This window comes from Lolium rigidum, chromosome 5 (assembly GCF_022539505.1).
Source record: "Lolium rigidum isolate FL_2022 chromosome 5, APGP_CSIRO_Lrig_0.1, whole genome shotgun sequence".
Lineage (NCBI taxonomy): Eukaryota > Viridiplantae > Streptophyta > Magnoliopsida > Poales > Poaceae > Lolium > Lolium rigidum.
Window position 1 is genome coordinate 72,831,528 of NC_061512.1, and position 26,362 is coordinate 72,857,889.

A 26,362-nucleotide genomic window follows, 5' to 3' on the forward strand; every position below is an offset into this window, starting at 1 on the left:
CCGTACTCGGACGTATTCGATCTTCTGTATGATTTGGATCTTTGTATTGTACATTTGTATCTTGACTCGTCGGAGTCGTTGTTGTAATATATGTTTCTTGTGGGCTCCATTGTAATCCTGTTGTAATGTTACCGCTCGTGTTAATTCCTCTGGCATCACGTGTGTGATTTGTCGCGCACGTCGTGTCGGAGGGCGTCTCTGGATCGATATCGTGCGGATTTCGGCGGGATCGCTGGAATCCTCATGGTACCGGTTCCGGGGCGTCACAGGATCGAACCAGGGCATCACCGACGACGACGACATTTCGTCGAGCACGTTGTGCTCGCGCAGGAGAGGAAGAGGGAGGGGAGGGGAGAAAGCTCACCGACGACGACGGCAGTTGTGGAGGAGCTCACCGACGACGACGGCAGGGGTGGAGGTCGCGGCGGCTCCTCCACCTTGACGCGGTGGCGGCTCCTCCACCTTGACGCCGCGTCGGCCCCTCCTCCTCCACGCCGCAGCGGCTTGTGCTGCTGGTGGCGGGGATGGGTGGAGGGTGGCGGCATGCGGCCCTCGCGGAGGAAGGCGGCGACGGCAGCGCTCGCCATGGAAGGCGGCGGCGCGGGGCAGTAGGGAGAGGGGAGAGAGTGGTATACGGGCGAGGGAGGGGTACGGCATGATATAGGAGAAGTTATACTTGTGGCGCACCTACGACAGTGCGCCACGCGAACACGCTATTTCCGTGGCGCACCGAGGCCAGTGCGCCACAGAATACGTTATTTCTGTGGCGCACCAAGTGCAGTGCGCCATAGAAAAAGTAAAACCAATGATTGGGCGTGACAGGGTGTTGGCCCCACCAAGTTTTTGTGGCGCATGGTTCCCTGGATCGCCACAAAAGTAAGCTATTTCTGTGGCGCACCGTTCCTGGTGCGCCACAAAATAACTTTCTGTGGCGCATTTTTAGAGGTGCGCCACAGAACTAAGCTCCGCCTATAAGGGTTTTTCTACTAGTGATGCATCGAGAGTGCATTTGCAAGACGACCATCTCACGAGAATATGCCCACAGTTAGTAATGTTACAAAATGCCTCCCATCTTAAGGTTTTATGTGTGGGTGTTTCCGTCACCGTCCATTTATTACTCGAGATTCATGCTCACCATGGTAGATGCTTTTTATCCGAATCTCAAAGCACAATGGACGGTGGATGTGGGTGTAAAAAACTCCTAATACTTGTGTAAGAGACTACTTAAATTAGTCCTCATTCTCTTGAAATACAGATCCAGTGACCTAAATTTGTATTAGTGACTTACTTTCGTTTAAAGTAATATGAGGTGTGAAAACAACATATGTCTGGACGACACCGTGGTCTTTGGGGCGCGTGCCGTAGCGAGGGTAGGACAGGCGCCTCTTCCCTAGTGGTGGAGCTTCATGGAGCCAAGGGGGTGCATATGCACCTAGGTAACTCTTGTTTTTTTTACTTTGCAATTAGCTGAAAAATCAGTGTATGCACCCCTAGCTGTAATCAGTGGTGGACCTATGTTGGGGCAAAGTCGGGCCATGGCCCCCCCACCTCAAGATGTTTTAGCCTATATCCTTGTAAAATTTAGCCCAATAACAATCTATCTTACATATTGTTGGTGTATTGGCCCGCTCAACTTTTCGGACTTGGTTCCGGCTCTGCCTGTAATCAATCATTAGTGCACCCTGGTTGGTCAAATTTACATATATTTCAAGCTAGTGCACCCGATTGATTTTGATCTAGCTCCGCCACTACTCTTCCCTGATTCTAGAATTCTTGCAGTTAATCCTCCACACTTCTTTCTTAGTCATGACCACATTGTTGTCGCAAGTTTGCGTTACTAAGAGAAAAAAATGATGCTTGTTTTTCGAAATGGGGGTTGATCCCAGCCTCTACATCAATCGATGCATTATTAACCAAAGAACATAACCCTTAGTTTTACATCTCACGAATCACAAAGAGTGTACACATAGACTAGCCAACGAAAAATAAAAGAGACACGCTTATACATTTTAAAAGGACGCCAATCAGCCTGGATGTATATAGCCCATGCCACCACTTCCCGCCGCCGACATCCAACATGCATACTCCCGTTGCATCTTCGACGGCAAAAGAGATCAGTCGTCGATCCAGTGTGAGACCATACGGGTAACCTGGAACTCGACATTGCATAAATCGGCGGTGTTTTCATGATCAATGCTTTTTTTTTTGTAGAGAGTCACTAATACAGGTTCATTGCACCCAATCAACATTTCACGAGCACGAACCAAATTAATCTCTCACCCAAGTAGTACATGGATATCCGTTCGTACTCGCGTTGACGAAGATGCAAATCGCCAGGTGGATTGTGTGCTTTTGAAGCATTATGCAAGATTTCCCGTCCTGTCTAAATGTGACGTGGAAAAAGGCAAGGTAGGGCAAAGGACTCACGAGGGCCGCTTTTCAGGTCCTGCTGCCGAAAAGGCCACCTCCGGTCGGGTCAGATTTTGAAATCCGGCCGTTACAGTTTTGCATGTCGCCCCCTCTGAGTTCGAAACTATTCACGCTCCAGTCCTCCTCGCCTCACTCCCTCATTAATGCTTCTCTGAGCTCACCGCAGAGGGAGAGAGAGAGCAGCAGCAGGGGATTTGTTTGTGCGGTTCCAGCTTCCAAGAAGCGGAGAGAGAGAGAAAGGGAGCAGCTTGAGCTTCGATCCGGATGTTCGGAGCTCTGATTTCGAAGATTTGAGCTGGGGGGCGACGCCCATGTGCGCGAGCTTGGCCGCTGCTGCTGCTGCGTGAGGAGTGGTGGTGCCGGAAGCAGCCGAGGGAGGGAAGGGATGACGGGGGTGGTGGTGGTGTCGACGGGGTGCAAGGGCGAGAGCGTGGGGAGGAAGAGGGCCGGCGCCGGGGAGGAGGCGGAGGAGCGGGAGCGGCAGCAGCTGTCGGTGCTGGCGCTGCTGCTGGCGGCCGTGCGGAGGTCCGTGGTGGCGTGCCGGGTGGAGCGGGAGCCGAGCCGCGTCGCCGGCGGCGGCGGGTGGGGGGAGGACGAGGAGGCCGCCACGGCCGGGCTCGGGGAGATGGAGATCGGGTGGCCCACCGACGTCCGCCACGTCGCGCACGTCACCTTCGACCGCTTCCACGGCTTCCTCGGCCTCCCCGTCGAGTTCGAGGTGGAGATGCCTCCCCGCGTCCCCAGCGCCAGGTATTCCCTACCCTTCCTTCCACCCGCCCACCCATGAGAGATCTCCCTGCAAAAGCTTCGGTTGTTCAGGAAGAATTTCAGTTTTTTAGCATCTGCCGAATTAAGGGTGAACGTCTCCGGTGAAGCAGCTCGGGAGTTCTTGGCCGTTTGCTTCATGTGTGATCTGAGAACGTTGTCCATTTCGTTATAAATTCTTCGCCTCTTCGAGCGAAGCATACCTTCCTGATACATAGATCTGGAAGCGCGGCAGGAGTTTCACTCCCTTCTTCTGCCAAGGCAAAGTCTCCAGGGGAAAGTTTCAGTTCGTATTAACTCAAAAGTCTCTGTAACGGTGGGCGGCTTTAATAGCTTCCCTTCCTTTATAGAACCATTCCTACTTCAATTGATAGAACGATTTCACTTCTGGGATGGTAGAAGAACAAATGTTCGATTTTTAGCAAACTTACACCTCTTCTGTTTCAGAACGTTTGTTGTCATAAATTTGCTCTATGCTTCCTGCACGATTCAAAATGCACATGGAGTTAACTGAATGCCTAAATACGTAGTACTGACATTTAAAGGTGAACGTGTCCAAGATTCTGTATGCACATGGAATTAACTGCATAACTACAAACGTGACATTTATTGGCAATTTTATCCCAAGATTCAGTATGCACGTGGCATTAACTTAAACACCAAACCCATGCCCAAGATTCAGTATGCATATGGAATGAACTTGAAGATTATAACTGAGATTTACATATGACTTTGTCCAATATTCTATATTTGAACTCAATCAAATCGAATTGACAAAAGCACACGTCAAAAGATGCTTATAAATCTTCCCCCCTTCAGTGCCAGTGTTTTCGGCGTCTCAGCCGAATCGATGCAATGCACCTACGATGGCAAGGGAAACTCGGTCCCCACAATACTGCTGCTTATGCAGGAGAGGCTGTATGCTCAGGGAGGGCTCAAGGTCAGACATCATGACTTGCTCATTTGTATACCAGTAATAAGGCCTGAATCTCATTCGAGGTTTTTTATCTTCAGGCTGAAGGGATCTTTCGCATAAACCCAGAGAATGACCAAGAAGAGCACGTGAGGGACCAGCTGAACAGGGGAGTTGTTCCTGAGGACATCGACGTTCACTGTTTGGCAAGCCTGATTAAGGTACATTTGTCCTCCACTCTTATCAAAATACTCATGACAGCATCCCTGCTATCAAGTCATAAGTTGACAATCAAATGTTAAACAGAGGTTGTTGCTTTTACAAGAGGGCATAATTAGAACTTCTATGTATTGGTCAGGCATGGTTCAGGGAACTTCCTGAAGGTGTGCTCGACAGCCTCTCCCCGGAGCAGGTGCTGCAATGCAATTCTGAAGAGGAATTCCTAGAGCTTGTGACGCTACTGCGCCCCACTCCAGCGGCACTCCTCAATTGGGCTGTTGAGCTAATGTCTGATGTTGTGGAAGAAGAGGAGCTAAACAAGATGAATGCTAGAAACATAGCCATGGTGTTTGCCCCCAACATGACTCAGGTAGTCATCATTTCAGTATTCTTGCATGTTGGCACATGTCTGTACTTCGGCAGGTTGTCAATTATGGCAGCTAATATTTACCTTTTTATTCAATACTAGATGTCAGATCCTTTGACAGCCCTAATGCATGCTGTGCAAGTCATGAACTTCCTGAAAACATTGATCTTGAGGACGCTTCGGGAGCGTGAGGATCTAGCTGCCGGAGATTACACTCCATACTCATCTCCAGCATCTTCGGGCCAGCACTCTGATGCCGAATACTACGGCAGCGAGCGGGAGATGATGGACAGAAGCTGTGACCTGAGTGATATGCATAGCCAGATCAGCAAGTCCGGGGGACAGGTCGATTATCTCGTGAGGTACAATACTTGTTTCGACAGCGAACAAGAAGGTGACCATCCCCTCACAGAAGCCGAAGAAGAGTTCTTGGATAAGCTGGAAAGCACAATAGAAGATGATAGACCAGGGGGAAGCACAAGCAAACAGTGCGAAGTAAGCTCAGAAACGATGGCGATGGAGGACGTTCATCCTGAGCTGAAATCAGAAATCGAGGAATTGGATGACATACAAGAAGTAGAAGGTGCCGAGTTAAAATGATAAAAGGTTGTGTTCTTCGGCGGTGGTAGATCTTGCCATTTCACTCTAATGGATTGTGTTGTCAACATCTGGTTGAAATATGTTGCTTGTAGTGCCCCAACTAAACCTTGCTGGCCATGTGGGTCATTCATATTTTCCCTGCCCTAGGACACAGCAAGATTCACTGATATATGGTGATCGGTACTGTATGGAGATCTCATCAGTGTGTATTCAATGTTATTATGCCCATGTCTATTCTCCTGTTACATGTTATCTTTTCATTTTTTTTGCATCTGCGACAATTCTTATTCTTCATGGTGGTGTCTGCCAAAAGATAACGCTAACCAGGCATATGATGGTATCACTAACAGGAGGACGGGCTTATATCAACATGTTCATTTGCATACGAGATGGAAACATGAACAGCAGCATTGCAGCAAGATTCAGTATCCAGCGAATAAAAAGTTGGGAAGATTGCACTCATGTTCAACTTCCACCTGCTAACGGAGCACACCTTAGATTCGTCATTTGCCATGCCAAGTTCAAAATCACAATGCCAACATTAAGCTCTGACTATACTGCTGAATAAAGAAAACTTGTTTAGATGGAAGTGTATAACTCATCTGTAATAGTTCCCTCTTGCTTGTGGTCACACGAATAACCCAGTTAGTCAGATACAGTCATGCAGAGTTACATCGTACAGACATCAATTATCATGGTAGAATTCGAAGTACAACAATAATAAAGCTAACCACACATACATTTATCAGCAGTTAGAATTGGTATTACAACAAAGTGGAATACTGTGCGCCAGTTATATTTTCCCCTCGCAAGAATATTACGATATTATTATACTAGTGGTTCTGGGTTTTCCTAGCCAGATTGGCGCCATAACTTAGTACATAAGCAAATGTCATGTTTCCCGTGTAAGAATATTGAATAATATATTTGTGATTTCAGTTTTATACTATCTGGATTAGTGCCATAGCTTAGTGCAGAAACCACCAATTCTTGCCCTTTTACTGGCAACAATTTCTTCAAAGGAATCCAGGAGCTGCCCGGCTAAACTACTGGGCTCATCAAGGAGGGTGCGGATAAAGGTGAACACAATCCTCCGCTCCTGTTCCGTCGATCTCAGGCTGAACCAGGTTAGGAATCTCATTCTAAAATCCTTCTTGATGTGGCCAGAACGTTCCAGCCATCGAATAATCTTCACACAGTACTCATAGTGATCATCTAGCTGACCTAATCTACCGGAGAAGTGCGTCTGTGAGCGAGTGACCAAATTGCCATCCTCTGCACAGGTTTCCTGCTCCAAATCTGATGTCTGCTTCCGACTTTGTGACCGAGATTCCATGGCAGGTGTCTCCGCGACATGCCCCTCGGCGCATGTTGCAAAATCACCACAACCATTTGATGTTCTCAATCCAATCTTTCCTGAACTACACCCATTCTCATTCCGAAGGTACTCTGTTGGCATTACTACCTCCGCATTTAGATCGGGGACTGAGTTTTCATTAAGATCAAGTTTGCATGAAACATGTGCGACTTGATCCTTGTCTGGTGTCAGTGAATCACTATGATCACACGAATCCTCAATCTCATCCTTGCAGAACTCATCGGGGCAACCGTCCTCCTCAGCCCATGCCTTCCGCAATACTTTACCCAGCTGGCGCACCATGAAGCCTGACGACGACCTACCATTTTGGCTCTTGACATCTCTCTTGGCAGTAGAGGAGCAACCTTCTGCACCGTGTTCTATGGTCTTGTGAATGATCTCCACACTCCTGGTAAAGCACTTAGACTCTGAGTGGCCAAGTTCACCTTCCTCGGTAAAAGAAATTATCCGAAAGGCATACTCTGTGCAGGGCTGCAGATTGGATATCAGTATCCTTCTTTGGTCTTTAGGGAAAATAGCAGGCTCCCTAGTGGAGGGTGGTTCTCTGCTATTCCAGTACCAAAGCTTGTAGCCTTTGATAGCATGATATGGTGAGGATGCAGTTTCTTTCAGAACAACCACTAATGATGAAGCTCTAATATCTTCAAATCTAAACCTGCAGGCAGTAGGAAGTGTATCTGCACCATGAAATAAGTTCATAAGATTCATAAAATAGGTAAATTCCAGATGGATCCACTAGAAAGAAGTAAAATTTACAAAACTGAAATCACTTACCAATTTGTTTAGTTTCTGCTTGAGAGTTTGACTGGAGCCAGTCATCTGCCTTCTCCATTGCCAGAGAGCAAAGATTCTGCACATCGGCAGCTACAGGCAGCCGGCCCACAATGCCACGGGCCATCTTAGAAGACATGCCATCAAGGGGACCAACCTCGGTTTCCAGCTTGGCTTTTGCATCCTTTACAATCTGATGCAGCTCTTTAAAACGGATTGTGCCATCCAAAAGTCTATGACTTAGGTATATGCGAGAACAAAGAATATCAACCCGACGAGCATCTTTGGCAACTGCTAGCTGCCTTTTCCAGCACCTGCTCAATCAAAAGAGTAGCATAAATTAGCAGAACTCAAAGAAAACTTACACCGGAAATAGGTGAGTTAAGGGTTCAGTGGTTCACTATACACAGCTCACGTACACCACGATAACAAAATGGATACCATCTACACTGTCATATTTCCAATGTATGTTTCAGGCAATATTAACAAATAGGCTAGTCAAGGATGGGGAATATCCAGAATTAAATATTTAAAAGACGATCCTAGAAAAGCTCCAGGTCAGCTAGTTAAAATGAGAGGAAATCAACACCTCAAAAATTCCAGCCTTAACTGATAGTAGAACCAGGCAAATGCAACATAATAGAAAATGTAAAAAATACATAGCATTACCATACTGAAATATGTGTTAATGCATTAGTCAGGCAAAAATTACTCACCCAAGTATTCCAATAACCTTGCCGCAGGCAGCACAGCAATAATGACCATCTAGGTGCATAGATTGGCCAAGATCAACACGCCCTGCCTTTCGGCGCTGGAGTGCACACTCCACGTGGCAGGACGACTCGCAGCAATCCCTGTCGCCACCAGTCTCCGATGAGCAGACGAGCCAAAGGCTAGGGTCCTTGTTGTCATCGAAAAGATGGCAAATACAACACGAACACCGCTTACAGAACGTGTTGTCTGAGGTAAGCACAGCTTTGCAGGCTGCGTTTTTGCATATCCATGTGGAAAGGGGCCTTTTATCTTCAGACATTACACTCTCACGTAGTTGAGCAGGATGGGCCCCCTTTCTTGGCGGCTTTCTGAGGGCCTGAATAGCAGCGAGGCTTAAACTATTGCTGTTATTTGAGGAGAGCTTCTTGGGATCGGTGTTCTTGCACCTCTTCACGGTTTCTGCTCTTGGAAGTTCTTCCACCGACTTGCATTTCGATCCGGCAGGTTGTTTCTTTTCCGTGCTAACACTAGCATCGTTTGATTCCTGTTCCGGGAAACAGTTAAATGGTTCTGGGGCATCATCTGAAATGGTGTTGCTGTCATCAACATGTCCGCTTTCTTCCTGTCCGCTTGCATCAGCGGAAGCATGTAAAGCTAGCAAAGCAAAAGACGAAGAACAGATAAGAAAAGAAACATCATTGGTATGGACTATGGACAGAAAACAACAAAACTTATCAAGTAAATATCACCTATCTCCCAGAAATTAAATATTATTTGCATATAGCATGGTTTCACACTTGTTGAACACCCGAATACGCAAATTTTTAACTTAGCTCCGAGCCATTAAATATCACCTGACGTGCTGATCGTCAATTAACTAAATCGCTAAAGACGGAAAGTAGTAACTAACTATCTACGCGTACTTAGCTGTGAGATTGGCAAACGTTTTGCGGCAATTCAGCATAAGAAGAAAGCAAGCATGAAGCATCTGTTTGACCGAGCTACTGCTAGTGGGTTCACACGCGGCATGGGACCCCCCAGAGACCCGGCCCGCTGAGATCGAGCTTGCGCGCGCGGGGGCGGGAGGAGAAGGATCGGATCGAACCATGCTCGGGTGGATTGATCTATTGGAGGTACGAAGAAAAACAAAGATTCGGGGTTGATAGCTACGGCAAAGAAGCCAAAGAAAGGGCGGGCTCACCGGCAGCTGCTGCTAATCCGGACGGATCTCCTCCGGTCGACTCCATACCGGTGGAGGGCCGCCGCCGCCGCCGCCGTCGAGCAGGAGGGGAGAGCGGATGCGGTGCTCCTGCCGGCGTGGTGGAAGCAGAGGAGAGGAGGGTTTTGTTCCTCCTCTTCTTCTCCCCCTTTTGCCCCGGGATGGTGCACGACAGCGACCAGACGGAGTCGCGGAGGAGGCTGAGTGACCGGGCTGAGTTGGGCCCAGCCCGAGGCTTGGCCCAGAAGGCCCAGGGATTTTTTTTCTCATATTCACATACGATTTTTTTTGCGGTCATTCTTGCCAAACCCTATACACCGACTAGGTGGGCGCGTACCGTGCGCCGCACACCCGCGCACAGTACGGGGCCGCCCCAGTTATCTGCGGGCTTCCTCTTTTTCGATTTTTTCTTTTCTTTTTTGTTTCTTATTTTCTGTTTCTTTTTTCCTGTTTTCTTTTTTCTGTTTTCTGTTTTCGTTTTTCTTTCGTTTTTTCTGTGTCCTTTTTTGTACTTTTATTTTTCAGATTCGAAAAATAGAATTTTTTTTAAAAATTAAATTAAAAAATGTTCAAATATAAAAACCGTTCAAAATCTGAAAACCGTTCAAATTTAAAAATCGTTCAATAATGAAAATTGTTCAAACATGAAAAATGTTCAAATTAAAAAACCGTTCAAATTAAAAAACCGTTCAAACGTGAAAAATGTTCAAATTTTGAAAAATATATTTTTTTGAAAAATATTCAAAATATAAAATCATTCAAATTTAAAACTGTTGAATTTAAAAATATTCATATAATTTCATAAAAAATGTTAGATTTTGAAAAAAAAAATATTAATAACAGAAAAAAAACAGAAGAAAGAGAAGAAGAAGAAAAAAAATGTACCTGAGCTAATGGGCCACGACCCAAACTACCGACCTGGTCGCTGGGGGTGTGCGGCACACCGCACGCGCCGACCAGGTCGGCTTATAGCAGTCCCCTCATTCTTGGCCCTATTCCCCGCTCATAGCGGGAGCGATTCGCTCCCGCCTGAAGCGGCGGACGGGGTGTGCCGGCCCATTAGCGCCTACATGTACGGTTTTTTTCCTTTGATTTCCGGTTTTTTTGGGCTTTTCCATGTTTTTTCGGTTTTTCGGTTTGTTTCTTTTTGTTTTTGCTGGTTTTGTTGATTTTGAAATTTGTTCGATTTGTTTTTTGTTCAGATTAAAAAAATGTTCATACTTATAAATTTGCTTAAATTCGAAATTTGTTCAAATTTAAATTTTGTTCAAATTCAAAGTTTGTTCAAATTCAAAATTTGTTCAAATCCAAAATTTGTTCAGATCCGAATTTTGTTCGGTATTTAAATTCATTGTTTTCAAATTGTTCCGTTTTGAATTTGTTCGATTTTGTATTTTGTTCAAATTTTCGAGGTTGTTGGTCGATTGCATAACAGCCATGTTCGTGAATGATTCTAAAAAAAAGCCATGTTCGTAAATGGGCCTGGCCCATCGGCCCGCCGCTGAAGCGGCGCTAGCGCCCCGTGCCGCTTAAAGCGCTGTATAGGCGCTGGTGAATCCTATTCCCCGCTCATAGCGGGCGCTATCTGGTGCTCCACACAGAGCGGGGGTCGATTGGGCTGGCCCGTTAGCGAGGGTCGGGTTTTTTCCTTCGCTTTTTGGGTATTTTCTCCGCTGTACTGGTTTTTTGCTCCAGATTTGGTTTTTCCGATCGGTTTTCTGATGAGTTTTTAAATTTTAAACTTTTTGAATTTCGAACTTATTTTAATTTTGAACTTTTTTCAATTTGAACATTTTTTGAATTCGAACATTTTTTGAACAAGAACATTTTTAAGTATGAACAATTTTAAAATTTTAGATTTTTTATTTAAAATTGTTTTGAACTTAATTTTTTCGAGTTTGGACTTTTTAGAATTGAACACTTTTCAAATTTGAACACATTTTGTCCGAACAATTTTTTATGTGAATATTTTTTAAGTTTGAACTTTTTTAGATTTAAACATTTTTTAAATTTCAACATCCTTTAGCCGAACGAATTTTTAGTACAAACTTTTTTAGAGTTTGAACTTTTTTTAAATTTAAAGATTTTTACATTTAAGCGTTTTTAAAATCTAATCTAAACAGAAAAAAATGAAAAGAAAGAAAACGTACCTGAGGTTTGAAACTGGACGCAGAGGCTTGTTGTCCGGCAATTAATGGGCCGAGCCCATCATAGCAGGTGGAGCACAATCGTGCGTGCAGAGCGAGTATCCAGTCCGCTTAAGGCGGAGATTAGGGGCTCCCGTCATTCCTCTGAGTGATACTGTATGTGGAACTGCTCTTCCAACTGCTTCCAAGTCCGGATTGAGTCTGGTGGCAGCGATGTGTACCACCCGAAAGCCGATCCTGTGAGGGACTGTGCAAAGAACCTCACACGCAGCTCATCTGATGCTGAGACCGTGCCCAGCTGTGCCAAATATCGGCTCACATGCTCGATGGAGCCGGAACCATCCGATCCATTAAACTTGGAAATCGTGGAGCCGATATTTGGGTGGTAGCGGGATCAACTCGTACTCGTTGGGGTACGGCTTGGAATAGCCGATTGTCCTCCTTTTCGGCACCATGCCGAATTGGTCTCTCGAGATTGTACCGATCTAATCCGCGGCATCGGCGCTGCAGGAGTCGAACTCTGCAGATTCGCCGGAGTGGCATACTTAGCCGCCCATGCTTGCTTTTCCAACTCGAGCCAACCTGCGGGAGCTGAGCTCCGGAGGTTTGTCGGAGTGGCATACTTAGCTAGCCACGTCCGCTTCTCAAGATCCGTTCCCGAAGTTCCTCCCGCTCGTTCCGAAGTCCCCGTCGTTGCGGTCCCGGTTTGTGAGTGCCCGAGCATCGTAGCGCTCGGCACGTATGTGCACGTGTATCCGTGAGGGATCTCCTTAGGCGCCTCATGCAAGAACCGGTAGTCACTAGGATCACCACCGATCTTGTAGACGACGTATGCCCGTGAACTCGGCACTTCGGGGCTGCCAACGCGAATGGCAGCGGTGGACGGGACCGGAGTGGCATCTCTCCTTGGTGAGTCCCTAGAGCTGGTCCCGACGGAGAGTACCGATGCCTCATGATTTCTCGGATCACTCGAAGAGCGACACGCTCCAACGTGTTCACCAGGCTCTCAGAATGGCGGTGCAGCGAATGAGCTACCATGAAGTTAATCTCCTGACGCAGGGACCTGGTACGTTCTTCTGACGGGGCGGACAAGTCCACTCCATCGAGCGCCCCTTCAGGTGAGAACCCTTTCCACCTGATGCCATGTGAGCGGGTTCTGTGAAAAGAGCCGATGAGGTCGGCTTCGAGGACCGCTTTGACCTCGTCATACTTCTTCTTGAGCTCCTCGGTCAGATCCTCGTACGTGACTGGGAGTGTCTTCCGCCATCTCGGATGTAGATGGCGATGCGGTTGATGTCGAAGACGGTCCCACCGGGCGTGCCGAATGTGTTGCGGTCAAAAACCCATCGGCGAGCAGCGACGGGCAACACCGTAGAGCCGGGAGGCTCCCGGGACTCGCGGCCGGCCCTGGTCCCTCCGAGCGACGGCCCGCAAAGACTCGGCACGCACGTCCGATGCTGGTGCAAGGGCGTGCCACCTGATCTATACCTGATCAGGAAGGTGATGGATGTGCCTCGCTTAGTTTCCTGCATGGCATACATGTAAACATTAAATACGAGCCTCGATCGGCTCTCAGGTTGTCCTGTGAATCGGCTCAAGGAGCCGATCCACCCATGATCCGTACGAGGTGTACGGCCAGATGGTGGTCCTGCTTGATCAAAATAAAGCTAAAACGACCTACTACGATTTAGGGTTTTCACCACATAATCGGAACATCCTACTCGTGATTGAGCCTGGCGGCCACGCACGGTGATCGTAAACCAACCCTAGATAAGGCCTAAGAACCAACATAAAGTTGATCCCCGGAACATCCTGTCTAGGGCTAGCAAACTACACCCTACGCGCCACTGGATCCTTCAACCCGTTTGTAAGGCCTAACTATGCAGATATTAAACTAATCCTTGTAGAACAAGGAGCAATCGTGACGGATCGGATCTACTAAATAATGATCAAGCGGGGTGCCGCCCTTACACCTAAGATAGGTGTAAGGACGGCTAGACGTCTAAGGGTTGCACGACGACAGCATATGATACGATGAACAATGCTAACCCTAACACGTCTATGATAACTACGTTGCTCGCCATCAACAAGGCTTCGATGACGAGCAACGCATGAACAGACGAATAAACGCGTACGCTCTAGATCGCATCCTATCGCCTAGATCGCAAGATGCGATCTAGGCAACATGATGCTTACCCGAAGAAACCCTCGAGACAAGGGAGTTGGCGATGCGCCTAGATTGGTTTGTGGTGAACGTGATTGTTGTTTATTTCATAAACCCTAGATACATATTTATAGTCCGTAGACTTTCTAACGTGGGAATAATCCCAACCGGGCACGAGCCAAACTCTATCTAACCGACACGTATCCTACTATATTACGTATACACGGGCAAACTAGCCCAAACTTTGCATACAAGGCCGATTCATGTATTTCTTCTATGTATATTCTTCAAGCCCATCTTCAATCGCGGCCCACCTCTGATCCGGTCAAATTCTGGTGATAACACATGCCCCCCTGGTTTTGGAAATGACAATTCCAAAATCACTTTGTTTTTCCTTCATCGGGTCATGTCGTGGCAGAGCAGAACCGTCGCAGTATCCTTCATCATGATGCCTTGCCTCCCCTTCTCCGCGTGACCTGGCAATTTTTTTTCTGTTGGGCACCACTTCCTCGGAAACTGCTGTGGCATTGAATCTCCACTATATCCCCTTTTATTTAACCGTTCCAAACAGTTTGCTTCTTCATCCCCTTCGCATTAGCACTCCAAAAGCCCTCCTGCGCCACCATGTCTTCTTCCTCCTCTGCCTCATCGGGTCTTTCCACCCAATCCTCCTCCTCCCGCGAGCCGACGCCGGAGTGGGACCCGGAGGAGGCCCATGCGGCCAACATCCGCCGCGCCATCGAAGCCGGGGAGGAGTCCAGTCACGACTTCTCCGTCCGGTCTGAGGACGATAAGTCCTCGACCGACGGGGAAAGTGACCTCCGCTTCCTCGCCGACGGGGAAACGGAGGAGGAGAGCGATGACGATCGCTTCTCCTGGGATGATTTCACCTCCTCCTCCTCGGAGGAGGAGGAGGGCGACACCTCCTCCGACGAACCGCTGGCCAAGCGCTTCTGCCCCTGGCCGGGGAACCTCAGCGACTTCGACAGCGACGACGACGACGCTGACGAGGAGGACGAGGACAACGAGGGCCCTGCCGGCGGCCGCTGCAGCAGCGACGACGAGCCCGCCGTGAGTAGCACCGACAGCGGCGACGACGGCGATGACGAGGGCAGCGACGGTCCGTAGATAGGACCCTTAGCATAGGATTAGTAGTAGTAGATGGGGCAATGTATCCCCTAGTACTTCCTTTTGAGAGAAATCAGCTCTTTATGTAAGAAATCTCGTTTATCAATGAAGAATTTCCCCCAATTTGATTTTGCCGATTTCCTTTATGCTAATTTAGCCGATTTCCCCTCATACTGACTTTGCCGATTATCAACTTGGCCAATGCTCAATGAGCCGATGGCAACGCATCGGTCCTTCACAATCTATCCTTCAACTCTTCGACCGATGACTTTGAGCTCTGGTGGACAATGTGGAAGACCAATGCCTTCAAGAGAACCCTAGGACCGCTGCTGAAACGACTTGACACTGAAGCCGATACTTCTGCAGAACAGATGTCACCTGCCCGCAAATCTCCTCAGTGATACTTTATAACCCTGCTATGTTTCTTTGCAGCAACCAGATGGCCCAGAGCCAACTCCCTACCGGTGATGATGGATCCCTCTTTAAATTCCTCCTACCAGCTCCAGTGATCCTCTCCTGCAAGGACTCACCACCTTTGAAGAAGGTTATGATGGAGGGCCAGCCGATGAAACCCCAATCGGCTTCTTAAAAACAGAGTATCCACCAGGTCAGTTGCTGTAATATCCCAGGTAATGGGGTTACAAAAATAGAGGAAACAGATGTGTGCATTGCATTCATGCATAGAAAATCTGGGGAATTTTCGCGCTTTAAAGTAAAACAGTCACAAGAATCGAAGTTTCACTTGACCTTGGTGGAATTGAAGTAGCACATCAAGTCAAGCGCTATAAACCTCAATGTGACTTTGTTAAAACATTGTTTTGGGTAGAGATAATTTGATCTAAGGGATTAGATAAAATGGAATTAAAATCAACACAAGAATTTATTAATCAAGGATCAACTACTTGATCTTATTAAAGATCACAACATGATATTCCTTGCCATAACATATGAACATCCATGTAATTGGAAATCAAGTAACAATAAAATGGAGGAACCATTCTTGACTATCTTCTCCATGTAACAAAACTAAACCTTGATCCTACCATGAACCTCATGGTATTCATTCTACCTTAATCTTAGAAACAAGACAAGGAGATCAACTTTCAAAATATATATCCTTATCTAATCTATATTATTATACACCAAACCTAGAGAGGTGAGAGTTCTATAATGATTGTTAGTGAGGCAATAACCAACCTTGAGCTAAACCTTGGATATACATCCAAGTATTCAAACCTCATCTTAAGAACACAACCTTGGGATATTATTCAAGACATTCCCAATTAAGAGAGACTATTCATATCAATCCTAGCTTTACCTAATTAAGAATCAAGGACAATTCTTGAACTAAAGTATTAGGACCTAAACCATATCCCTTGGAATGGTGAGATAACCTAATATCACATGGAATAAGATGATATCCATGAACTGATAAAGTAAGGAGGAAACTAAATCAATTAAGTTAGACAATTGAATCTTTAGCTTAGCTACTTAAACAAATATTAGGAGTACACCATAAACTCTAGAATAAACCATTCCTTTATAAGAGAGCCCCAAGATATGGTGTTACACTTAAGTAGTTGAGGCAACAATTGAATATGAGGGAGAGAACAATCCATACACTTGATGATTATATCATCATTGATTAAGTAGAACCCTAACATAATATCTCAGACATTCTCCTGGGATATAAACTATAGAGGCCACCATAATAGCCATCCTAAAATGTAAAATAGAAGTGATATGCCTTAGTTCATCAAGACAACACTTGATCATGGAAGTAAAAACCACTTTCCATTAGAAATACTCTAGGAAGCCAAACCTTGATCATTATAAATTGGGTGATGATCATAAACCCTAAGAACTTGAGGCAAAGATAAAAAGAACAAGTTGATCATGTCTAATCCATGATCATGCTCTTGAGATATGTGAGGATAAGTTAAGCCCTAATAGGATAAACAGATATCATTCACCACATGAAATTATAGGGAGATCACTAGTAATCAAATCTAGGCTTATATCCTAACCTTAACTTGTGAATCAATTGGTGATCATAAGTAGAATCCTACCACTGTTACATCCCACCTATTCTTCACTTAAGTAACCACTTTATCATAGTTAGGGGAGATTAAACCCTAGCACATGCAATATGGAGTCATTCCATCTCTATAACCTAGAATTATATCTCAACCCTAGTTGAATTATCACTATGATGATCCTATTAAAAAACCAAGCCCTAATTGAGATTCAAACCAATTGCCATTAGGTGAATATGATGAGAACCCTATAATTGTTCACTAATTAAAGCTCATGCTTCATTATGGAACTCAAGAATAACCTAGTGCTAAACCATTTGATTAGAACCATGGTGGAGATCAACCACTTAATTGAGACCATATGTGAAGTGATCAACTATTTATCTTGGTAACCAAGATTAACCATGATTGAAACAATACCTACATAAATACTTGCAAAGATAAGGATAAGTATTAACCTTAACAAGTGGTTTATCATAGATACTATGAAACCCTAATACCTTGGTGCTCACATAAAATCATGTGCAAGTGACCAATTCCCTGAACCGAAACCAAGTTTCAACACAACCTTTAAAATACTTTGAGTTGAAAGTATCAACAATAATAATCCAAATAATTGAATTCACAAGGACAAAGAAAAATTAAAAATAAGAATATAAGCTCATGCCTATTTATTTTTAATAAACCAATAAGCATGACATATAAACTAATATAAAATACTTGCTTCATATTGGAGTGTGGTGTAATACATCACACTACCTCTTAATAGAATTAACATAACAAGGAACCTGCAAGAAAACTTTGAAAACAAATTAGATTCAAAACAGAATTCAATAAATGAAATGGTAAAACAAGAAAGAAAAAGAAAAACAGAAAAGGGGAGAGAAAAACCTTACTGCACCCTACCCGTTCGGCCGAGCCCACCGAGCAGCCCAAGAAATCCCAGCCCAACACGGCCCGCACCAGCCCAACATACCCCTTCGTTTAAAAACGAGAGGAGAGGGTCATCCTCATCCTCTCCGGCGCTCGAGGTGGACGAGCACGACGACGTGCTCCCTTCCCCTCGTCGCTGGCAGCATCTCCTCGTCCGAAGGCGTGACGAGGCACGCACCCAGGCCGTATAAAAGCTCCAGGACGAGCCTCGTCTCGAATTTCTTCCTCCTCTGCTCAATTTCCCCCATGCCCGAAACCCTAGCCAAACCGGCCTCCGACCATCGCCGTCGAATGGAGCACCCTCAAGCATCGTCGTGAAGCTCTGGAGCTCCGCCCGACTCCGGCCTACCCCCACGTCGACGCACAACCGCCGGGAAGCCTCGAGGCCATCGAATTGCGATCTCGATTCCTCGCCGGACACCACCGGCCGTCGCCGTTCGCCGATGATTGAGGCCTCCCCAAGCTTCGCCGACCACACCAACGCTCTCCTGGTGAGCTGTTGAACCTCATAGCATGCTCGCCTAGCTCGAATACATCCCGTAGCGTCGCCGCGCCGCTCGCACGTGTCCGCCACCGCAGTACCTCGCCGTCGGACAAGCTCCGGCAACCATATAGGGGCGGCGCTGGTACCAGTAGCTTCGTCTTGGCGTGCAGAGTCGTTTGGTGCGTGAAGCCCGTCCGCGCGAGCACCGGAACGGCGGCGCCCTCGCCGTCCGATCGCCGGCAGTGAGTTTCCCTGGCCACGTCGCCTATTTTGACCAGCCAAAGCCACCGTGGCACCGACGTGGACCAACGGCCCACCGATCGGTGTCTAGGGGTAGCTTTAGCCCGGTAGGTTTAGTTATTTCCTTTTAAATTTAAATCCGAGTAAATTATCGCAACTTCAAAGAAATTTAGAAAATCCAAATTAAGTCAGAAAAATATAAATGAGATATTAAAATTCCTAGAAAAGAAAACTCTATCCAATAAAAATATAAAAGGAAATTCTTATTTTTAATAAAAATTTACTTATTTAATACTTGTTAATTAAGCCTTTACTTTTGATTCCAAATTCAATTAAAATTCAATAATTAGTAAAAATCTTATAAAATAGATAAAAACCAGTAAGTAAATAAGGAAAACATTAAAATTAGTTTTCCTTTTCTATTAACTTATTAAATCCTTATTAGGAGGATTTAAAACCATGATTAATAAATACCTTAATTATTAATTATTTAAAAATAATAAAATATCAAATCTAATATTATTTTTATTTCAAATTTATTAATAACTTCAACTTTATCAATGAAGTTATTAATCCAATAATTATAGGGTTATTAGCAAACCCTAATTCCATATGGAATAGTATTACAACCCTATCATTTCATGTTGAACTCTAAAACCCTAAATTAATTAGGAACCCTAGTTCCATTATTACATGTGAACCCTAATTTGCTTCTAACCTAAACCCAAGGTTAGAACTGGTGATCATAGTACTTTATTTCAAGTCATAGAGCCATCATCAGCAACTAAAGGACATACCTATGTTCACATAAAATGTAAAAGACCATCACTAATATATGGGTAACCCATGTGTCCATCTTCATCAGACCTAAATATTCAAGTAGGGTTAACCAAGTATAAACCCTAGATCCTATTACCAAAGCCATCATCCATATTCTTTCCTACTTAGCATCACACCAATGTGATGAACCTCAGGTGCAACTTTGCCAAACCCTGAGCATTACTCAACCATATTCCACTAAATCCTACTAGTATTGGATATTTATCAACCATCCTATTCAGGAGCCAATTACTCCTTACTTAATAGAACCAACAGTAAAACCTAGACCACTTCAACCCTAATTGATATACTTCTTATTATTTAAAAAGTATGTTCTTCAAAAGTTATTCTTTTGAAGAAAATAAGGAATCATCATCAATCCTGCCTAATAGAACCTGTAGACAATAGCCATCTATCACTAGCAAGGTAGCATCAACCTTGATAGCACCCATGTGTAATTAATTGCTTAGGATGCCTTGGCATAACTCCACCTACTTTTGATGAATCCAACTCTGTTGTGATCCATCTAATACTTACTCCGAAACTAGATGAAACCATAGTCAACCATAGAACCCCACCAATCTAATTATCATACTTGTTCTTTAATTCAAGAACATGTTCTCCAAAAGTTATTCTTTTGAAGTATATAATAATCAATCATTAACCATGACATATAGTACTAAAACCAACCACTATTTATTACATGTTAGGATTACACCAAATCTTATTGTTGTGTGTTATTAATGCTATTGTTATGCTATATTGCAACACCCGTTTATGATACCAACTAATCACCCTGAATAAGAACCTTGTTTGTGAATCACTCTAAAAGTGCAACACACCCTGAACCCATCATTACAACTCACTGATCCTAAATCATCGGGGTTAGGTCACGCTTTGCATATCATTCTTATGCATTATTGCATCCTTGCCAATCTTTTAAACATCGTCCTTACCGGACGATGATGCTATTTCAGAATTTGGAGTTATTGCGTATCGAAGACCTTGTCTGCATAATCTTGCAGTCAAGAAAGGCAAGTTCATCACTTGCTCATGTCATTTGAGTATTTATATCAAATTACTTGCAAAATATTATGGTTATCACTATTGCATAAAAATCAAAACCACTACTTTCATAACTATGAATATGACTATGTGGTGGGCAATGGAACCATGGATTGTGTTGATATGGTGGAGGTTCCATTGCACGGGCTTATATCCATCTAGGATTAAACAACAAATGTCGCCAGTGATTCTTGTGTCGTAATACCCGTGTTAACCATAAAATCCGGAGTGGGACGGAGTAGTCAAAAGTGTTTCCACCTCTCGTTCATCAACGGATGCGCTTTACCGTAGACACTTGTATCTGTCGGCGGCAAGCGGTAGGCTGGGGAAGCCTTAAGTCCCCACGGCACAGTCCGTAGACACTTGTCGTTCGAAGAACAAGCGGTAGGCTGGGGAAGCCTTAAGTCCCCACGGTATTGCGGTCTATGATGGGTTGCAGCCACCGGCGTAGGAGTGTATGGTAGAGCCCAGCACTATTGTCGTGGTCGGGGTCCACCTTGAAATCTACAGGAATAATGGGACCGACGTGGACCCAGGGTCGGCGCATGCAACAACGGGTGGGTGTTCGAGGTAGCGGAGGAACATGATTGGCTAGACCTTATACCGGGCCTCACACCATAGGAAGTGTGGACGGGTTGCGCGCCCGGTTGGCACCAAGGTTAAGATCTCTTATGGGTAAAGCAACACACCTCTGCGAGTGTAAAGAACCGTGACCTGTCACTCCCTGTTCCGGGATATGGAACTGCGAACGCGGCCGGAAAGGAGCTCCATGAAGTTCTAGTAAACCGGTGAAGGCTGACGGACATAGTTCTTCTGAATAAAAGCAACCTCTTGAAGAAACGGTTATGAAAACCTGCATTGGTATTAGACTTTCTCGGTCTAATGTCGTAGCTAGTGCATTAAACACCTCTTTCCTATAATGAACTTGTTGAGTACGCTCGTACTCATACCACTCTTAAATCCCCGCTTAGATATGGAGGCACCGAAGGAGGATCTACAGTGCAACACGAAGACCGAGGAGTCAACAACTACTTCAAGGGACAGGAACCTGTCAGAGGAGGCAGATACCACATCCAATAAGGAAAAACCTAGATTAGCAATAGAAAGGAACTAGCTTCCTAAACTTAGCTCCTATTTAGCTAGAATCTATTCATAGCCTCTGTAGCTAGTTAATTACTCTACAAACAGAGTTCGTGATAAGACTAGTCTACGAGTCGTTCTTCTGGAGTTATTTTGCAGTTTTACCTCATTGTAAAGTAGGAGGCTGTGATGATCTTATGTAACAAAGTCGATGTTGTAATTCTATAGACATGCCTTGGACCCGCATATGTTTCTGTTGTACCACTCTGAGCGATATAATACTAGTGGAACGGTGTTTCATTGGTGTTATATCAGACTTGCATACTACACCATGCAGTGGTATGCCGGGTCACCACAGTTGCCCCCCGAGCCCCAGTCAAGGCGAGAACGGCGGTGAGGACACGCAGTTCAGTCAAAGAGCCTCGAACTCAGGCAATCTTGAGACAGCTCCATCCTCTCCTCGGCTCAACTTGGTCAAACCGACATCAGAAACACCAGAGCCGATCACCTCTTCCGCCGTTGAAAGCCGAAACACCAACGGCTCAATGAGCAAAGGGCTGCCTTGTGCGCCAAGCAGAAGGCCTCGAAGTTGAACTGAAGACCGACCTGATCGAAATCCGCGTCTTGTACTAGAGTCGATGTCTGTGCATCGGCTTTGTTTCTTAGTTCTAAAGTCGATGTCTGTGCATCGGCTGTACATCGTGAGAATTTTTTTTACTGGCCGATTTTTCTATCGGCCCCCAATACTTTATCGCACATGTTCATCTGATTAGGTGCCCCCCGAGCCGAATCTGCCAGGTAACTGCGGATATCGGCTCTGTGGTTAGCCAAGGCACTGTATTTGGACGTCGGCTCCGTTAGGACCAATGTTGACTTCTTCCAGCTCATCAGCCGACGTAAAACCGCTGCCCATTAGATCGACGTTGAACACATGCAGAACATATGGTGAGGATAATTTTGGCCGATTGCTGGAATCGGCCTCCATGTTGATTGAATCGCTCAATGAAGGTTTGTAATGTTCCTCCATAGATCTTCGGGGCCGATCCCAAGGATCGGCCTCGCCACATTTGTCCATAGGTATGTTCTTATTACACAGTCAGGCCGGTGGATAAGACCAGCCTAACCCCGTCCTTTGTCACGTCGATGCGCTCGCAGTCGTCCAAATTGATGCCTGAGAGTGGCTCTTGGCCTGTTGTCTCCCAAACGTTCATGCCAGCCGTTGAGATCTCGGCTGAATCATCTGCGTGGACGACCTCTACTTCATCTCCATCCCACTGTATTAGGCATTGGTGCATTGTGGATGGAATGCAACAGTTGGCGTAGATCCAATCTCTTCCTAGTAGGACAGCATAGGTGCTCTTGCTGTCGACAATAAAGAACGTCGTAGGGATGGTTTTCCTTTCTACGGTCAGATCCACGTTCAGAACACCTTGTGCGTCAGATGCTTGGCCGTTGAAATCGGTCAGTGTCACGTTGGTCTTGATCAGATCCGAACTAGAGCGTCCCAACCGACGTAGCATGGAGTATGGCATAATGTTGATTGTCGCTCCGGTGTCCACCAGCATCTTGTTGACAGGCTGCCCATTGATATAACCTCGCAAGTACAGGGCCTTCAAGTGTACGCGTAGCTTCTTTCTCGTGGCTTCTCAAAGATAACCGGCCGTGGGCCGCAGATCAAGTTGTGCCACATGTGCTTCGTCTAATCTCGGAGCACTAAACTCCGTCGGAAGGATGAACACCATGTTTGTGCCGGCCGATGTTTCATCATCGGCTTTCTTTTGTCTAGGACGCCACTCTTTCCTTTGTGGCCGACCTTCTTCGTCCAGGGTTCGCTGAATTTTAGCGGCCAGATCAGGCCGCGCCTTCCTCAACGTGTGCAGGTATACCCTTTCGGCTTCCTCCAAACCACGTAGCCGCTGAACCCTTCTCTTTTGGGAACGGCTGAGTCCATCAGGGCACCACCTTGGCCGGTGGTACTTATCTTCTTCTTCATCATCGTCTTCTAGTTCCTCGAGATCTTCTACCCGAGAGGACTCAGCGTGCTTGTTCCGGGGCGGGAGAGGCCCTAGACGTTTGAACACGGACACGTTAGCTGCATCCTTCTTCTTCACGTATACATTACGGGCGGTTGCCGATTGTAGGCAATCGGCTCATTCCTGAATCCCAGCGAGTGTCGAAGAAGGGACAGTCCCAGTGCCTGTCCACGTCGTCTTGCTCTCTCGACTTTTCCTTGACGTGGCGCTCATATCTCTCCTCATCGCGATCATGCCGACGGTGTCTCCTGGCGTCCCTAGCCAGACGATCTCTTTCATCATCGTTGTTGTATCGTCGGCGTTGGTCGTATTGACTCACATATTTGTTGAGGAGGTGATCAGAGAGAGGTCGTTGATATCTCACATTCCTCACTTCTCCCTCTGTGATGTAGCGCTTGCCATCGTGCCGGAGCCGATCGCGTGGAACGGCTTCCTCTGTGTCCTTGCTATGAGAGCAGCTGCCCTCGTCTCCGTCCTTACCAGAGTGGTGCCCAGGTCCTACCATGTTGATGTTGAACGAGAATCCTGGCTGGCACCCTTCAGGGTAAGTGCACTCCACCATGTTAACGGCGGGGAAGGGGTGTGTGTCGACTTTCATGGCGTACTGGCTGAAAATTAGACGCCCTTGTTCTATCGCCATTTGGACCTGCTGACGCCACACCCTGCAGTCGTTGGTGGCATGGGTGAACGTGTTATGCCACTTGCGGTATGGCTTTCCGTTCAGCTCTCGAGCCGTGGGGATCTTGTGGCCTTCGGGTACCTTTAGCTGCTTCTCCTTAAGTAAGAGGTCGAAAATTTGCTCAGCCTTGGTGACATCGAAGTCAAACCCTCTTGGAGGACCTTGTGGCTTAACCCACTTACGGGACACGGGGCTTGCCCCCGAGTCCATTCAGCCATTGCTACCTCTTGATCTCCCGCGAACCTTCATCTTCATCCGCCTCAACCAGGACCACCGCACGCTTGAATTTATCCTGGTATACATCCGGGTGGCGCTGTTCATATGCCGACAGCTTCGCACCATGTGCGCCGGTGAAGGGTAGTCCGCTTGGGAGGCCACGTCCTTGATCGGTGATGCGAGACCCACCACCGCCAACTCGATCGCTTCTTTTTCAGTCACATGAGCCGAATAGCATCGGTTCCTAACGGTCCTGAAGCGCCGGACGTATTCCGACACTGTTTCCCGCGCTTCGTCGTACTTGTGCTAGATCGGCAATGCCGGCCTCGGAAGCCTCCGAGTGATACCGTATGTGGAACTGCTCTTCCAACTGCTTCCAAGTCCGGATTGAGTCCGGTGGCAGCGATGTGTACCACCCGAAAGCCGATCCTGTGAGGGACTCGTGCAAAGAACCTCACACGCAGCTCATCCGATGCCGAGACCGTGCCCAGCTGTGCCAAATATCGGCTCACATGCTCGATGGAGCTGGAACCATCCGATCCATTAAACTTGGAGAAATCAGGGAGCCGATATTTGGGTGGTAGCGGGATCAACTCGTACTCGTTGGGGTACGGCTTGGAATAGCCGATTGTCCTCCTTTTCGGCACCATGCCGAACTGGTCTCTCAGGATTGTACTGATCTAATCCGCGGTACTGGCTGCAGGAGTCGAATTCTGCAGATTCGCTGGAGTGGCATACTTAGCCAGCCATGCTTGCTTTTCCAACTCTGAGCCAACTGCAGGAGCTGAGCTCTGGAGGTTTGTCGGAGTGGCATACTTAGCTAGCCACGTCTGCTTCTCAAGATCTGTTCCCGAAGTTCCTCCTGCTGTTCCAGAAGTCCCTGCTGTTGCAGTCTGGTTTGTGAGTGCCCGATTCTTGCGGTCCGGCACGTATGTGCACGTGTATCCGTGAGGGATCTCCTTAGGCGCCTCATGCAAGAACTGGTAGTCACTAGGATCACCACCGATCTTGTAGACGACGTATGCTTGTGAACTCGGCACTTCTGGGGCTGCCAACGCGAATGGCAGCGGTGGACGGGACTGGAGTGGCATCTCTCCTTGGTGAGTCCCTAGAGCTGGTCCTGACGGAGAGTACTGATGCCTCATGATTTCCTGGATCACTCGAAGAGCGACACGCTCCAACGTGTTCACCAGGCTCTCAGAATGGCGGTGCAGCGAATGAGCTACCATGAAGTTAATCTCCTGACGCAGGGACCTGGTACGTTCTTCTGACGGGGCGGACAAGTCCACTCCATCGAGCGCGCCTTCAGGTGAGAACCCTTTCCACCTGATGCCATGTGAGCGGGTTCTGTGAAAAGAGCCGATGAGGTCGGCTTCGAGGACTGCTTTGACCTCGTCATACTTCTTCTTGAGCTCCTCGGTCAGATCCTCGTACGTGACTGGAGTGCCTTCCGCCATCTCAGATGTAGATGGCGATGCGGTTGATGTCGAAGACGGTCCCACCGGGCGTGCCAGAATGTGTTGCGGTCAAAAACCCATCGGCGAGCAGCGACGGGCAACACTGTAGAGCCGGGAGGCTCCCAGGACTGCGGCTGGCCCTGGTCCCTCCGAGCGACGGCCCGCAAAGACTCGGCACGCACGTCCGATGCTTGGTGCAAGGGCGTGCCACCCGATCTATACCTGATCAGGAAGGTGATGGATGTGCCTCGCTTAGTTTCCTGCATGGCATACATGTAAACATTAAATACGAGCCTCGATCGGCTCTCAGGTTGTCCTGTGAATCGGCTCAAGGAGCCGATCCACCCATGATCCGTACGAGGTGTACGGCCAGATGGTGGTCCTGCTTGATCAAAATAAAGCTAAAACGACCTACTACGATTTAGGGTTTTCACCACATAATCGGAACATCCTACTCGTGATTGAGCCTGGCGGCCACGCACGGTGATCGTAAACCAACCCTAGA

At 46.7% G+C, this 26,362-nt stretch overlaps 2 protein-coding genes across 2 annotated transcripts; one reads left to right on the forward strand and one right to left on the reverse strand.

Annotated features, from left to right (window-relative positions):
• The first annotated feature begins 2,815 nt into the window (after positions 1–2,815).
• LOC124654537 (rho GTPase-activating protein 2-like) lies at positions 2,816–5,371 on the forward strand. The gene is made up of 5 exons (XM_047193534.1): positions 2,816–3,180; positions 4,015–4,135; positions 4,210–4,329; positions 4,467–4,697; positions 4,797–5,371. Exons 1-5 carry the CDS (start codon positions 2,816–2,818, stop codon positions 5,292–5,294), a joined length of 1,335 nt encoding a protein of 444 aa, XP_047049490.1. The 3' UTR covers positions 5,295–5,371.
• A 644-nt stretch (positions 5,372–6,015) lies between these two features.
• Positions 6,016–9,483, reverse strand: LOC124653589 (VIN3-like protein 1). The gene is made up of 4 exons (XM_047192655.1): positions 9,359–9,483; positions 8,160–8,811; positions 7,447–7,757; positions 6,016–7,349 (listed from the first exon to the last, which is right to left on the reverse strand). Exons 1-4 carry the CDS (start codon positions 9,402–9,404, stop codon positions 6,250–6,252), a joined length of 2,109 nt encoding a protein of 702 aa, XP_047048611.1. The 5' UTR covers positions 9,405–9,483; the 3' UTR covers positions 6,016–6,249.
• Between the last annotated feature and the right edge of the window lie 16,879 nt (positions 9,484–26,362).

What these genes read in the sequence shown, in the direction of transcription:
- LOC124653589 (XM_047192655.1), bottom strand. Translation starts at nt 9,404, where the DNA reads ATGGAGTCGACCGGAGGAGATCCGTCCGGATTAGCAGCAGCTGCCG. An exon ending in AAGGTTATTGGAATACTTGG is followed by an intron (nt 7,758 to 8,159) that starts GTGAGTAATTTT and finishes TTGATTGAGCAG; the next exon opens with GTGCTGGAAAAGGCAGCTAG. An exon ending in AGCAGAAACTAAACAAATTG is followed by an intron (nt 7,350 to 7,446) that starts GTAAGTGATTTC and finishes TTCATGGTGCAG; the next exon opens with ATACACTTCCTACTGCCTGC.
- LOC124654537 (XM_047193534.1), top strand. Translation starts at nt 2,816, where the DNA reads ATGACGGGGGTGGTGGTGGTGTCGACGGGGTGCAAGGGCGAGAGCGTG. An exon ending in ATGCTCAGGGAGGGCTCAAG is followed by an intron (nt 4,136 to 4,209) that starts GTCAGACATCAT and finishes TTTTATCTTCAG; the next exon opens with GCTGAAGGGATCTTTCGCAT. An exon ending in TTGCCCCCAACATGACTCAG is followed by an intron (nt 4,698 to 4,796) that starts GTAGTCATCATT and finishes ATTCAATACTAG; the next exon opens with ATGTCAGATCCTTTGACAGC.